Source organism: Idiotropiscis lumnitzeri, chromosome 2 (genome assembly GCF_059441095.1).
Source record: "Idiotropiscis lumnitzeri isolate Australia: NSW breed Sydney's pygmy pipehorse chromosome 2, RoL_Ilum_1.0, whole genome shotgun sequence".
Lineage (NCBI taxonomy): Eukaryota > Metazoa > Chordata > Actinopteri > Syngnathiformes > Syngnathidae > Idiotropiscis > Idiotropiscis lumnitzeri.
Window position 1 is genome coordinate 27,231,196 of NC_142392.1, and position 15,670 is coordinate 27,246,865.

At 42.8% G+C, this 15,670-nt stretch overlaps 2 protein-coding genes across 2 annotated transcripts in view; both read right to left on the reverse strand.

Annotated features, from left to right (window-relative positions):
• Positions 1-15,670, reverse strand: part of LOC148342153 (general transcription factor II-I repeat domain-containing protein 2A-like) — a 115,519-nt gene that overhangs the window by 47,964 nt on the left and 51,885 nt on the right. The window lies entirely within an intron of this gene.
• LOC148342154 (uncharacterized) overlaps positions 1-15,670 on the reverse strand; it is a 79,563-nt gene that overhangs the window by 11,351 nt on the left and 52,542 nt on the right. The window contains exon 3 of the mRNA XM_088288084.1: positions 4,086-5,079. Within this exon, the coding sequence (XP_088144210.1) occupies positions 4,086-5,079 (994 nt within the window). The remainder of the gene's footprint in view (positions 1-4,085; positions 5,080-15,670) is intronic.

Here is a 15,670-nt window from a genome sequence, read left to right on the forward strand (position 1 = left end):
TCGCTGGCCTTACGCTGAGGGTGATGAACGCGTTTTGTGATTGGATACTCACTTGTGAGGGGGCAGCGCTATGCTGAATCAACACACTCGAAAGCCGTAACTGGCGACCATTCGAAAATCTAAAATATATTCTTGCTTTTTTTGAACCACAATGGCCAAAGGAGGGAAAAGCATGGATTTAATGTTAGATCCACTTGCAAGGACATTTTCAAGTCGGACCTTTCAAGAGAAGCTATATCGTCCAACACTCACTCAGTGGTGCATAAGTGTGTTTCTGGATATTATTTGTCCAGCCGTGGTGTCATAAATGATGGTATTTTGATGGGGATTCATTCTAGTAGAACAAAGTAGGAATTCCCTGAAGGCACAGGTGTGAAATGCACTGAAGTAACTTAAAAATTAAAAGTAAAAAAAATTACGATTGTTTAAGAATGTGCAAGAAAGAAAAATGTTGACAAATGTTGAAAATAATGATATTTTCCAGGAGGTATTTATTTCTTTGTTGTTTATTCATTCAATTCTATACTTATTTCAATATTTGAGTATTATTTTTCTTTCAATATGTCGTATATTTTGTCTTTAAAGTGTGGGTCCTTGCTGCCTTCTGGAGAGCCAGCCGAGCAAGGCTGGATTGGTGATGAAAAAGAACTGGTTCGAAAAAGATTTTATTCTCGTCACATGCTGATGTCAAAAGAAGTCTCCCCAAAAACGTGCGAGCCCCCTCTCAGACATTCCCTCCTTATAGGGAATGCCCAAATAGGACATGAATATCTAATTTTCCCTTGTTGCATATGCATTCCCATCACGCTAGTCTTCGGGATTTCCGTCCAAAAGTCCCCCAGAGGGAGAGCAGATGCGTCTCCCCTTTGATACGACCAGTCTACTCGTGACCACCTTAAATTACTCTCATACCCTGGAAGGTCACTGACCTGGCGAGAGAATTGCCCCCACCATAAACAATGCTCAGGCCTATTTTCTCTCAGGGCAGTATCTGGTTACATCGGAACTTCAGAACCAAGACTGGTCACTTCTGTGAGCTCCAGTCCCTTCATAGTTTCATAAAGAGAATTACTTCCCATATCTATATTAGGCCATTTAAAAATACATGACTTTTTAAAAATGTATTTCAATGTATATTTAAGCTTGCTTATATAATACTACAATATTTATTCAATTATTTTAATGTTACAACAATTTAAACCTTTTTATTTGACTCTTGAATATTTCTGAACAAATTTGTTCATTTGAATATGTCTGCAATTTAAATTATTCCATCCATCTAGCCATTTTCTGCCGCTCATCCGGGGTCGGGTAATTGAATTTATTTAATATGTAAGTATTTTTTATAATTCAATATTTATTTCAAGATTAGGACTCTTCTCAATTAGTTCAATATTTATAAAAATTTTCTATATTTCTTATTAATTGAATTACATCTGTATGTGGTTTCCAATTTTTAATTTTAATATTTCCCAATTTCAATATATAAATAATCCAATGTATAAAAAATATAATATAGCATGAAAAAAAATATTTGGTATACAGTAATACCCCGGTTATCGCGGTTAATGGGGACCGAGACCACCCGCGAAAACTGAAAACCCGCGAAGTAGCGGCGCACCTTCAAAAATGCTTAAAAAAAATATATATATATATTTATATATATATATATATATGGGTAAAGAGAGAGAGAGTGAAATTCATGTTATAACAAAAAAAAAACAAATTATTATTAAAACTTATTTTTTTTATTCCCCAGCCATTATTTTTGTATTTATTCAATTACTTCTTTTTGTATTTATTTAAATACTTCGACTTTTACCTGCTGGTACGCCGTCCGGTGTGCCCTGTGAATGTTATGATCCTCCAGCTCACGGGAAAAAAGGTGGTGATACAAAGATATTTATTATAATCACAATATAGTCAGTATCCATTTACAATCTAGGACTATGAGGCTATGATACATATAATACCAATCTATTGGCGGAAAGAACGTAAAGCGCTGGTGGAACACTCGCACCAGGAAAAGGGAATAACTGTAGAACGAAAAACGCTTGCAAAAGGCAAGGAATGACTGACGAAGATTGTTTACCACGGAAGGATAAGAGGAGACCAATCATCGACAGAAAAAGAGAACAGAAAACGAGCCGAGCTGTAGCTGATAACGAAATGAAAGAAAAACGCGACAACAAGAAACACTTGAACAAGATAACGATCGAAGTACGGGAGCATGGGCAAGTAGGATAACAATCCGACGCCAGGTAGTCAGTGTAGGTGGATTATATAGTGAGTGTAATCAGTGAGTGAATGGGAATCCGGTGCGGGGCTGGTGGGCGCGTCTCGCAGCAGCTGACGGCATGGCGCGGGACGATCGCTGGAGGAACGCCCACACAGCTGAAAAAACAAAAACACACGCGGCATGACAGGCACGGATCATGACAGTGAAATGAAAGGTATTCTTCATTTATTTATTTATTCATTCATAACTGACAGCCTCGCGCTCCGCTCGTGCCCGGGCGGAAGAGGTGCTCCTCTTCGGCTTAATTGTCACGCATGCCGGACCTGCTCCCCCGAAGCGTGTCTCCGTTCGGTTGAACTCTGTTTCATTTCGCCCCGCTCGTGCCCCGGGCGGAAGGTGCTCCTCTTCGGCGTAATTGCCACGCACGCCGGCCGGCCTCCTCCGGAGCTCTCGTACGGCCCCGAACGGAGCGAAATGTCGCCCCGCTCGTGCCCGGGCGGAAGGTGCTCCTATTCGGCTTAACTGTGACGCATGCCCGCCCTCCTCCTCCGGAGCTTCCATTCGGTTATACTTAGGGCCCGCTTGGCACCGCCTGTGCTCGGGGAAGGTGCTCCTCCACGGCTTAACTGTGACGCAAGCATGCCCTCCTCCCCCGGAGCTTCCATTCGGTTAAACTTAGGGGCCGGTTGGCACCGCCCGTGCTCGGGGAAGGTGCTCCTCTACGGCTTAACTGCCACGCACGCCGGCCGGAGCTCTGGTACGGTCCGAACTGCGCGAAACGTCGCCCCAAATCGTGCCCGGGGGAACGTGCTCTTCTTCGTCCACTCTCTTCTTCGTCCATTTTCTTCTTCGTCCACTCTCCTCTTCGGCGCACGCCGGCCGTCTAACCGCACCAGCGCCCCCTCGTGCCGCTCGGCGAAACTACAATGCCCCCGAATTATTTTTAGACCCGCGAAGCACTGAACTCGTGAAAGGTGAACCGCGAAGTAGCGGGGTATTACTATATTTGACAAAATGATAGTTTTTCCAAAGTGAGATTCTGCTTAGCAACAAACCCCAAACACTTGATAGAGCTCAACCTAGAAAGTGTTTTTAGCAAGTCAGAAATTTATTCAGAAAGTGCAATATTAAATGTATGTGAGGGGATATTCGAAGAGTTTGAGTTATGTTCAATGGACCATACATATACGAGCCAGCTAAACACAGCGAGAAAACCAGCGCTGACTCCAGTCGCCATCAAGTTGCCAACTCCTGACATACCAAAACCTTTGAGAGAAACTGAGAATGCTTGCATTTCTCTTTCTGGTTCTTTTTCGAGTTCGGTTTTTCACCTTTTCACAGCGTAATGAAGGCCAGTTGAGCAAGTGGAACAAGTGATTTTATTGATGATTGTGGAAGGCACCGATTTCATAAGCACCGTTTCTTCTCACACCTTTTCCATTAAGTACGATTAAAAAGACAACTGAAAAGCATAACGTTAACAAATGTTGTTCTAGGCAAAGGCAATTAATTTCATTTATAATGTTTGATGTTAACGCACAAAAAAACTCATCCTCACTCAGACACAATGGTTCTTCTGGCACTGATCACATTGGCTTTGTGTCAATAAAAGATCTTTGCAAAATTCAATTTCATCATATTTTATTGAAAATCACATTCACATCTTACCACAAAGAGTCGGTTCCTTCAGTTTTTTTGTCATTTTTTAAGCTTCAAGCATCGCTGCTTTTGTCACCAACACAATTGTGTCTCTCAGCACTATGTTTAGTGGAGAATGTTTTAGCACAAACGCTGCAACTGAATGGCTTGTCGCGACTGTGTTCTTGTATGGCTTGTTAAATTCGACTTTTGAGAGAAACTCTTGCCACAAACTGAGCAGGAAAAAGGTTTTTCTCCACTGTGTGTTCTTGTGTGCATTTGTAAATGTGACTTTACAGAGAAGCGTCTACCACAAACTGAGCAGGAAGATGGTTTTTCTCCAGTGTGCTTTCTTGTGTGGCTTATTAAACTTGCCTTTATAGAAAAGCTTTCACCACAAACCAAGCAGGAAAAGGGTTTTTCTCCAGTATGTGTTCTTTTGTGTTTTGTTAAACTTGACTTATCAGAGAAACTTTTGCCACAAACTGAGCACGAAAAGGGTTTTTCTCCACTGTGTGTTTTTGTGTGGCTTGTTAACGTTGACTTGACAGAGAAGCATTTTCCACAAACTGAGCAGGAAAAAGGTTTTTCTCCACTGTGTGTTCTTGTGTGGCTTGTTAACGTTGAGTTTTGAGAGAAGCTTTTACCACAAACTGAGCAGGAAAAAGGTTTTTCTCCACTGTGAGTTCTTGTGTGGCTTGTTAACGTTGACTTTACAGAGAAGCATTTTCCACAAACTGAGCAGGAAAAAGGTTTTTCTCCACTGTGTATTCTTCTATGTTTTGTTAAAGTTGATTTTAGAGAGAATCCTTTGCCACAAACTGAGCAGGCGAAGGTTTTTTCTCCACAGTGCGTTCTTATATGTTCTTTTAAACTTGACTTTTGAGAGAAACTCTTGCCACAAACTGAGCATGAAAAAGGTTTTTCTCCAGTGTGTGTTTTTATGTGACTTGTTAAATTTGACTTTAAAGAAAATCTTTTGCCACAAACTGAGCAGGAAACGTTTTTTTCTCCAGTGTGTGTTTTTATGTGACTTGTTAAATTTGACTTTAAAGAAAAGCTTTTGCCACAAACTGAGCAGGAAACGTTTTTTTCTCCACTGTGTGTTTTTATGTGACTTGTTAAATTTGACTTTCCAGAAAAGCTTTTGCCACAAACTGAGCAGGAGTAAGGTTTTTCGCCACTGTGTGTTCTTGTGTGTTCTGTTAAACTTGCCTATTGAGAGAAGCATTTTCCACAAACTGAGCATGAAAAAGGTTTTTCTCCAGTGTGTATTCGTGTATGTGTTTTTAAATTTGACTTTAAAGAAAAGCTTTTGCCACAAACTGAGCAGCAAAAAGATGTTTCTCCACTGTGTGTTCTTGTGTGAATTGTCAAATGAAACTTTCGAGAGAAAATTTTGCCACAAATTGAGCAAAAAAGAGGTTTTTCTTGACCGTGGTTTCTTGTGTGTCGTTTTAAAGACAACTTTGAGGTTAATGAGTCAGTGTGACATGCCCTTTCAGTTTTGGCTTGCCCATCATCTTCATCATCATCATCGTCACGAGCGTCTGATAATGTGTCCTCATTTTGTGCTTGTGATGGCCCCCAGTGGTCTTCATCACCTTCTGTTGTCACGTGATGTCTTGAGCTGCTGCTTGGAGGCTCCGCCCCTCTGTTGTCCTCACTCTCATCCTTGTTTTCATCTTCACTCTTTATCGGGAGAACGTTCACTGGTGACTTGTTGATCTCCTCCTCCTCCTCCTCCTCCTCCTTTTTGATGCGAGTCCAGTCTGGCTCCTCTTTCACAGAACGGAGATCATGTTGTCTGACGTCTGCAGGACACAAAAGGACTAATTTGGTTTGGCCAAGTCAAAGGTCAGGCGGCGACTTTGTCTTATATTGTTTCTACCATGCTACCTTGACTTGTACCCGCCGCACACGGAGCAATGCGTGCGACCCCAACTTGGACCGGACCATGGGGGTATTTCACAAAATTACGTCCGATGATGTAAACCTCCTTTTAGCAGCACAACAGTGATAAACGAGCATTTAAAAAGGAAGCACGTGTCGGCTGATGCCCGATTTCATTCCTGACATAGTCACAGACGTTTTTGGAAGCTAGCTGAAGTTAGCACACACAGGCTATTGTGTGCGTCTGATGGAACACCTGTTGTGGGACCCTAACATATTAATGCAGACCACTGGGGGCCATCGCAACATAATGTCATTGATAAAATAGGAATCCTTCAAGCGAAATATGTTTTCAAGTATTTCATTTTGCATTTATAGATAATTTCATCGTGGGTACTTTTTGCTTCCATTATAATCTGGATCCCTAAAAGAATTAAAGGGGCCCTGGAACCAGAGTCGCTATTTATTGCATGATTTACGTTTGTTTTTGTTTTTTACCCAAAATGACATTTAGCCTGCTAGTACGTTCCGACATTCCCCTTTTTATATTTATAAAATTTCTGTTTCTAAATAAATTTTAAAACAAGATTATGTTTGAAGAGTAAAAGTTCTTACACATAATCATTAAGCAAAAACACTTTCACTCTGACTTTCGTGTTGACATATTTGAATAATGACTGTATATTTTAAAGTTATCCAATGCATATTCAAATTAGACTAAGATACACCAAAACATTATGAGTTCACTGAATTATTTTGTAACCGCAATGATGTATAACAGCCATAGGGTGTCAGTAATGAGTAACAAAGTAACACAACACCTCCCATTGTTCGGTCATCATTGTCATTTGCAAAAATTACCAGGAACTATAAGTTGCGGGGGAGATGCAAACCACCTGGGCCACAGGAACTTTATTACCAGGAACTAAATATTCCTGTACTTGTAGGTAGAAAAGGGGGTTGTGACGTTCTCCCTTTTTAAGCCCATAGTAAGCCAAAAATGCAGATGCATTCCTTGCAGCATGCGCTTGTTCACTGATGAGATCCGTGCAACCCTGGATGGATGCATTCAATGTATTTTAAATGTTTGGATGAGGTGAAACTATGCACACGTGCACAAAACAGTGCAGAGCAACCGGAGGTTCATTGACCGAGCCAGTAAAAATTTCATAAATAAGACCAATACGTACTTCATTTATTAAAAAAACGTAATCATTTGTGTTTTATTCACGAACATTGATCAACCTCCATTGATATTATTGCCGCAGTGTGCACAGTTTTTAGAGTCAGGTTGAATCATTCCAGAAGGAATTGCTTGAACAAGATATGTCAGAGAAGTTATTGTCAAAAACGAGACAAGCCTTCATAAATGAATCACCCAGCCAAGATTGTCTTTGTCACTTGCGAGGAGCAGTTCGCCAAAGAGAAAAGCTTTCCCGCTCCTGTGCCGCGTTTTATTGAAGCACTGCAAAGTAATTTGTATATGCAAACTCATAAAGAATGGAAAAACATGAACACTTTGACTTTATCACACTTCTGTTCAATGCGTGCTAAACGGTTTCCTGTCAAACACAGTTCAAGACGTGCATCTGTTTTTGTGGCTTCCTGCTAAACTGCCAGCATAGACACAACTCTGTTACCACTGAACTCACGTTTTCCTGTTGAAGAAGTCCATGTTTTTGTGACCTTCTATTAACCTGTAAGCATAGTTTTGAAACATGATGACATGACAAACTTAATTTCTTTCACAATAATATAAAACTTTCGCAGATGTTGCAAAAACAAATTGGAGAAGCTGTGGAGCAGAGCACAACATCAGTCAGACCCCGGGTCCACAACCCCTCTGGCAGAGACGCAAACAGAGCTTTCGCTTCAGAGTGACCCATTCACTGTCTACCATAGTGTCAAGAAATTCGGAAAATGTTCCGTAACAGAAGAATTCGGAATGGGTGCTGAAACACCACACCTCGCTAGTGACATGGGGAATTCAACATCTGAAATTAACTCTGCCAAAAGTCTTCACCAATGGGCCGAAATCTTTAGTATGATGATGCGCACCGATAGTTAATGTGATTTGTGGCTCAGCGAACAGAGACAATTCATCGCGTTTCCTCTGCTCTGGGGCAAGGCACACATGCGAGGCAGCACCGGTAGACATCACAAATACATAATCCTAATGCAAGACGCACTTCTGACCCTCGGAATTGGGTGAATGCATCCTGAAAAACCAAATCATCAGAACTGAGTGTTCAATGCAAAGGACCAATTGGTGGTTTGAATGGGTGGAGGCGGCTTCACTGCGCAGACCAGAGCAGGAACAGGACGTACCACCCGCGGGAGGATGGAGACCTTGGTCTCAGAGCTGCCCAGTCGACTGGAACGGAGGACAACATATGCTTCCCCCGCCGGATGTTCACAATTCAGTCTCTTCTGGAAATTCAGTCCCACTCGAATTCCAGTGTTTGTTTCACAGGTGCGGGTTCGGTCCATGGCAGTGACTCGGCCAATCTCAAGAGTCCCACAAGCGTGACGGTGTTGTTGCTCATTGGGATATGCAGAGGGAGCTTGCAAAGCGTGGAATATCTTGTTCCACCATCAAAAACTGTTGTCCATCAATCGTCACCGGAATGCCAAGACCTGCCGGTCCTTGAATGCTGAGGCTCCGCGGGCACCCCTATCGTGGAATGGGGTCCCAATCGAGTTGAGGCGTCAAGTGTGCGTTTGGAAGCCATAGAAGCATTGTCGGAGGAGGGGGTAGCGGTGGCGCCCCTGTGCTAGTGGAGCTCTTTGTGACAGGCATGGCGCTGGACCACAGGATGGTACATTTCAGGAAGTGGCTCGGTTTGGACCGCTCATCACCCAGTGACCCCACACCCCACAGCAAGAGCACGTCCCACTCACAACCCATCTCTATAACCACCGCTACTTCTGTTTCGCGACTTTGTTGATCGGCCGGTGCGGACAACAATCCTGCAGTGGCACTGCGTCACCAGAACCTGGCCCAGGAGCAGCGGAAACGGTAAGAGCAGACGCAATGGGAGCTGCATGCGTCGGCTGCTGCATTAGCTGCTTCCCCCGGTTTCATTTTATAAATTTTTTCCCCCCATATTCTTTTTTCCTTTTCCGGTGAATTAGCACTCTTGGCCCCCTGAACCCGCGAGTGTAACAATTCTTTTTCTCCATCCAATACAATATTTTCTTTCATCGATGCAAAAACGGGGGTTCTACTCATTCTGATTAGCAGTTTCTCATTGACGGACTGTTTCGCTTGATGTCAGTAACTGGGAGGCGCACGCCCTTGAGGACGGCCACCCGGCACAGCTGAGTGGTGGTGACACTATTGGACGGGTCACTGGCGGAAGCTTCAATCCATTCGTGTCTCGCCCCGTCTCCCACAAGAGCTCACCAACTTAATCCCTCATCATATTTTACAAATGCCAATGCCAATTGGTTTTGTCTTCTGTTTATGATTCATATTCAATCCCCATGAACACGTCAATTATAATTTAGCTATTCTTTTTTAACTAACTAATATAACCCCGTTTTCCTCAACCCATGAGTCAGTATTCTTGGAAGTGAATTATCCGCAGACTAAAAATTTCTAATTTAATTTATATCAATTAACTGTCAATCAAAAGTCCCCTCATAACATGATAATTCATCATATTCCTGTCATTTCCATCTCAAAATGTCGTTCCATTAATTGAATTACCGTAGTACATCCGTCGCCAAACTGAAGTATGGAACATTAGATGTTTTTTTTTTTTTTCGTTTTGCATGACCTTTAACCTTGCATGTTCTGTTTCAACAAAATTGTATCTCTTATCAGTCTCCCTGTTTCATGAGTTGCTGCCGGGGGTAAAAAGGAGGAGTTCAGAGAGGAATTTCACCCTCAGGGGCAATCCCAAACTTTTGTTTCCGGGACATTGAAACACTCTGGGCTGGTTTATTGTTCTTCTTATTGCAATTTTACTGCATTCAGTCTTCCTCGAGACTGAATACGTTCTAGTGTTTGCCAAATAGTTAATCCTAGTTTCTCACTTTAGCTTTTCACAGTCAATATATGAACTTTTTCAACTGCACAATCACTTCATTGAGGTCTAATTATCAATTGTTTACCATAGTCAGACTTTGGCCGTCAAAGAGACCTGTTCCTTAACCATATGTTCACGTTTTCATCACTCCACTGAAGTCATCTACCTGCAGCGCTTCATTCAATTGACTCTTATATTATCTCATCTATTATCGCATAGCATCATTGTATGTGTCAAATGTTGCCCAGTTGGCATCCATTGCAGCGTGGTCATCCTGGAAGGGGGATTCCCCCATCTGTGGTCCCTTCTCAAGGTTTCTCACTTTTCCCCTAATGAGGTTTTGTGAGTTTTTCCTTGCCCTCCTGGGGGTTAAGATCGGGGATGTCGATTGTGGCTATGTAAAGCCCTTTGAGACTGTCTGTCATTAAGGGCTATACAAATAAAATTGACTTGACTTGACTTGACTCAGGGCGTTTCTGTGTTGACAAATCACATTCCACGGAACATGCATTAATCCTTTTATGATCTTAGATTTCTCTATTTAAATCACCGCTTCTTGCAATGAAGATTAATTTCACCCCAATGATTATGTAGCCAATTATCTTTCTCATTCTAATTTTGCTTTAGTTATTATCCAAATTTTTAAACATATTTTATGCTGAATCTTTCAATGCACACTAGGACGCACACGCGTTAGTTGAACTGATAAAACGGAATATTTATGCAATCACATATGGCTTTTAGAAGGGGCAATTCTTTCTACAAAGGAGGGACTGGCACTTGTTTATAACTATCACCCCTTATCTCCTGCGTGGGGGCTGCCTGACTTCCTGGTCCCACAGTAGATGGAGGTGAGACCACAGCGCTCTGCTTGCATTCTTCCTGCTGGGCTCAATCTTCAACTCTTTCACCTCTGCATGATCATTGTTGACATGTCCTATTTGTTAAGTTATGTTATTCTAACAGCGCAGGTGGGAGAGTTTGTGAGGTACCGCGAGATGTTGCGAGGGTGAGGGCACTGTTGGAGAATGTTGCTTATGTCTGTTAAAAGCGAGTAAACAGTTTTTCTCTGAATCCTCTCTGCTTGTGGAGTTAATATTGGTAGCAGAGGATGGCTGCTGCTGGCAATTACAAGATTCCACCGCCATTTGGCGAGAAGACGTCCTATGAAACATGGAAAAATGAAATTGAGATATGGAGAAGAGTCACCGACCTCGAGGAAAAGAAACAAGCGCTAGCCGTTACCTTGTCGCTAACTGGAAGAGCGAGGGAAAGTGCGCTGGAAATTGCCGCCGATGGCTTGAATTCCGACACTGGGATGGCTACACTCTTGACAAAGTTGGATTCGGTCTTTTTAAGAGAAGAAAAGGATCGACAGTACGAAGCGTATACGGAGTTCGATGGCATTTCAAGAGAAAGCAGTGTGTCCATGGTGGACTACATCGTCGAATTTGAGCGAAGGTACAACAAGGTACGTTCGTTTAAAATGGAGCTCCCGGATGCCGTCCTAGCCTTCAAACTTCTAGATACTGCTGGTCTCAACGTAAAAGATAAACAGTTAGCGCTGACAGCTTGCCCAATTGTTTCCTTCGGCAACATGAAATCTGCTTTGAAAAGAATTTTTGGAGACGTCACTTCAACACAAGAGGGCGCCAGCAAACAGCAAATGAGGACAGACAGTGAATGTGCTTATTTCACGAGACATTCATTTAAAAGTGAAAGCAAACCTCAAGCCGCCGCGCAAGGAACGAATCCCATTGACAAACGTGGCAGAAGAACGAGATGTGCAGTCTGTCAGAGTACATTTCACTGGGCAAGAGACTGTCCACACAGAGGAGAAAGTGTCAAATTGACAAAAGATGAAGGACAAAAGGAAGATATTGAAGAATGCAATATCACTCTGCTTTCCAATGAAACGTTGTCACATGCTGAAATCTTCATGGTGGAAGCGCTAGGATCAGCAGTGATTGACACAGCCTGCACAAGAACAGTGTGTGGTGAGAAATGGCTTGAAGATTACACCAATGGACTGGCACAGAGTGAACTCGACAAAATGGTGGGTGAAGTCAGCACAAGGCCATTTAGATTTGGTGATGGCAAAGTAGTTCACTCCACAAGAAAAGTGACCCTTCCAGCAAAGATAGGGCAGACCAGATGCAAAATAGAAACTGAAGTTGTTCCAGCAAATATACCAATGCTTTTGAGCAAGGCCTCACTGAAGAGAGCAAGGGCTGTATTGGACGTGGCGCACGACAAAGCAACAATGTTTAAAATGCCAGTTAAACTTGAGTTAACATCTTCAGGGCACTATTGTGTAAACTTAAGAGATGATGGTCATGATAAAGAGAAAGCAAGTGAGCCTCAGACAATGAGCGAAGATGAGGTTCTCATCGTTAAAAATTACATGAGTGTGAAAGAAAAGGAGAAGATACTTCTGAAATTGCACAGACAGTTTGGACATGCCTCAGAAGAAAGGTTGCTGAAGTTACTGGCTTGCTCGGGCACTATAGACAAAGAAAGCAAGGTAATTCTCCAGAATATTGTCAAGGACTGTGAAACATGCAGAAGGTACAGCCGACCAAAGCGCAAACCTGTTGTAGGACTTCCCATGGCTTCAACTTATAATGAAACTGTAGCTGTTGACCTGCATGAACTTGAGCCAAATGTGTGGTATCTACATGCTATTGATCACTTCACTCGCTTCAGTGCAGGGGGCATCGTCACCACAAAGAAACCAAAAGAGATTGTGAGACAGTTTATTCACTGTTGGATCAGTGTCCATGGCCCGCCGCGCAGGCTGTTCAGTGACAATGGAGGTGAATTCAATAATGAGGAAATAAAAGATATGGCGGAAAAATTTAATATTGAGATCAAAACTACTGCAGCCTACAGTCCATGGAGTAATGGCCTTTTGGAAAGGCATAATCGAACTCTCACCGAGATGTTGCTGAAAGTTAAAAAAGACAACAACTGTGATTGGAAGACTGCACTTGATTGGGCACTAATGGCGAAGAACTCCATGCACAACGTACACGGGTATAGCCCCTATCAACTAGTATTTGGCCAGAATCCAAACTTGCCCTCAGTGCTCATTGATAAGCCCCCAGCCCTGGAAACAAATGTGAGCTCCTGGGTAGCTCAGCACATCACAACTCTACATGCAATGAGAAAAGCATTTACAGAGTCAGAATGCTCAGAGAGAATCAAAAGAGCCCTGCGCAAACAACTACGGCCCGTCGATGACAAGTATGACACGGGAGACAAAGTCTACTATAAGAGGGTGGACTGCAATGAGTGGAAAGGACCAGGGGTCGTGATAGGCCAAGATGGTGCTGTTGTATTTGTAAGACACGGTGGAGCATATGTGCGAGTGCATCACACCAGACTGAGAAAAGTAGATGATCCCTCAACTAAAGAGGTGGTGGACGTAGACATAGAACAAGAAATGGACACGATTGTAAATTTACCAGCGACGGCAGCAGCAGATCTCAGCGGATTTGAAAGCGACAATGAGAAAGTGACACACATGAACAATGGACCTCAAAGTGCTGATGGTAATGAAGAACTCCCACATGAATCAGAGTTGAATGCAGGGAGGAGCTTTGATCGATCTCAGGTGCTGCAAAAGACTACTTATGAAGGACCTAAGCTCAAGACTGGCCAAGTGGTCACCTATAAAGACAAACAAAGTGGACAAAGTTGCACAGGAACTGTCCTCAGCCGAGCTGGAAAAGCTACTGGAAAACACAAAGACTGGTACAACTTGCAGTTCAGCCAGCCTGCAGAAGATGCTGGCACAACAGGATCAGTAAATCTTGGAGCAATGGATGGTGTACATGTATTTCCATCAGAGCAGGCAGAAGCATGTGCAAACAACGAAGATGTGTTAGTAGTGCAGGAGGACATTTTTCTTGCAGCTAAACACGAGGAAATCTTAAATTGGAAGAAAAACAATGTATTTGATGAAATCACAGATGAAGGTCAGAAATGCATCTCAACAAGGTGGGTGTGCACACTTAAAGAAAATGCTGCTGGTGTTATACCCAAGGCCCGCCTAGTAGCAAGAGGTTTCGAGGAGATAAATACCAAGGACCTTCCCAAAGATTCACCCACATGTGCCACAGAGTCTTTGAAGATGATCATGGCCGTCATATGTCAAAACAAGTGGCAGCTGAATTCAATGGACATTAAATCCGCCTTTTTACAAGGCAAGACACTAACAAGGGACATTTACATCCGTCCTCCTCAGGAGGCACAGAACAAAGGAACTGTGTGGAAGTTAAATAAGTGTGTTTATGGTCTGACAGATGCTTCTTTGTACTGGTATAATAGAGTCAGAGACATCATGCGACATTTAGGAGCCACTGTATCAAAAGTAGATCCAGCTGTGTTTTACTGGTTAGATCAGTGTGGTCAGGTGACAGGAATCCTTGCATCCCATGTCGATGACTTTATTTGGGGGGGCACAAATGCATTTTCCACAAAAGTCATTCCTCAGTTAAAAACTGCCTTCCAGGTTGTTAGGGAGGAGAACAGCAACTTCAGCTACATAGGAATGGAAATACATTCAGTGCAGGATGAGATACAGGTACAACAAAATATTTACATTAAAAATCTGCAAAGTATCACCATTGACCCCACCAGAGCAACACAACGTGAAGCACCACTGACTGACAATGAAGTAGACATACTCAAATCAAAGATAGGGCAAATATTGTGGGTAGCGAGGCAGAGTAGACCAGATATGATGTGTGATGTTTCTATCTTGGCATCTAACACCAAACATGCCACGGTTCAAACTCTACATGGTGCAAACAAGCTCATTAGGAAACTTAAATCAGAGAGTGTCAAGTTGCGATTTCAGCACCTGGGTGAGAACAGCTCCCTAAAACTTATAGTGTTCAGCGATTCCTCCATGGGAAACCTCTCTGATGGTGGTACGCAGGGTGGGCATTTTATCATGCTCATGGGTGAAAATGGAAAGTTCTCACCTATATCATGGCAGTCAAAACGTATCAGAAGGGTTGTGAGGAGTAGTTTGGCAGGGGAAACGTTAGCTCTTGCAGATGGGATTGACAGTGCCATTTTTCTTGCAACACTGTACTCAGAAATCACAACTGGTGACTGTTCATGCAGTAGCATACCCATTGTATGTGTAACAGACAATCATTCTCTACTGGATGCAGTTAAATCCACCAAGTTTGTTACAGAGAAAAGACTGCGTCTTGAAATCAGCAATATGAAAGAGCTAATGCATTCGGGGACCATTGAGCAAATTATCTGGTCAGCTACCAAAGAACAACTTGCTAACTGCTTAACCAAAACAGGGGCATCTGCACTTGGCCTCTTGAGAGCTCTCAGCGAAGGGGTTTACAAACTTAAACTGTAAATGTTCCTGTCAGGTTCGCCAATTTGACATATAGGGTTCATAGCTGAAAGGAGAGACACGCAGCCCAAGTGGAGACAGAAAGGTTAACAAAGTTTATTTGGCAACTTCATCTCCCTTCTGTTCCTCGATGTTTTTCATACATTCCCTTTTATAACATCGAGGAATCAGATTACACTTCGAGAAATCAGATTACATTCAAGGGTGGTACAGTTCGTCTTCTCAAAAGCTGGTTTAGTCCGGTTTATCATGAGCGTGCCGTCGTGGGTCGCAGCTGACTTTGACGTCAGCATCTCTTATCAGGACCTAGCACAATGTTGCTTGCTTCAGACTTTGAGGCCAACTTCTTTATCAGGACTCATCACGATGTTGTTTACTTCATCCTCACTTCTGAAGAAGTGCCACCGCCCTGCCAATTGCAGGCACCTCTCTGCAGTAGAGATGTCCTCCTGTACCTCCACTCTGACTGTAAACACTCAA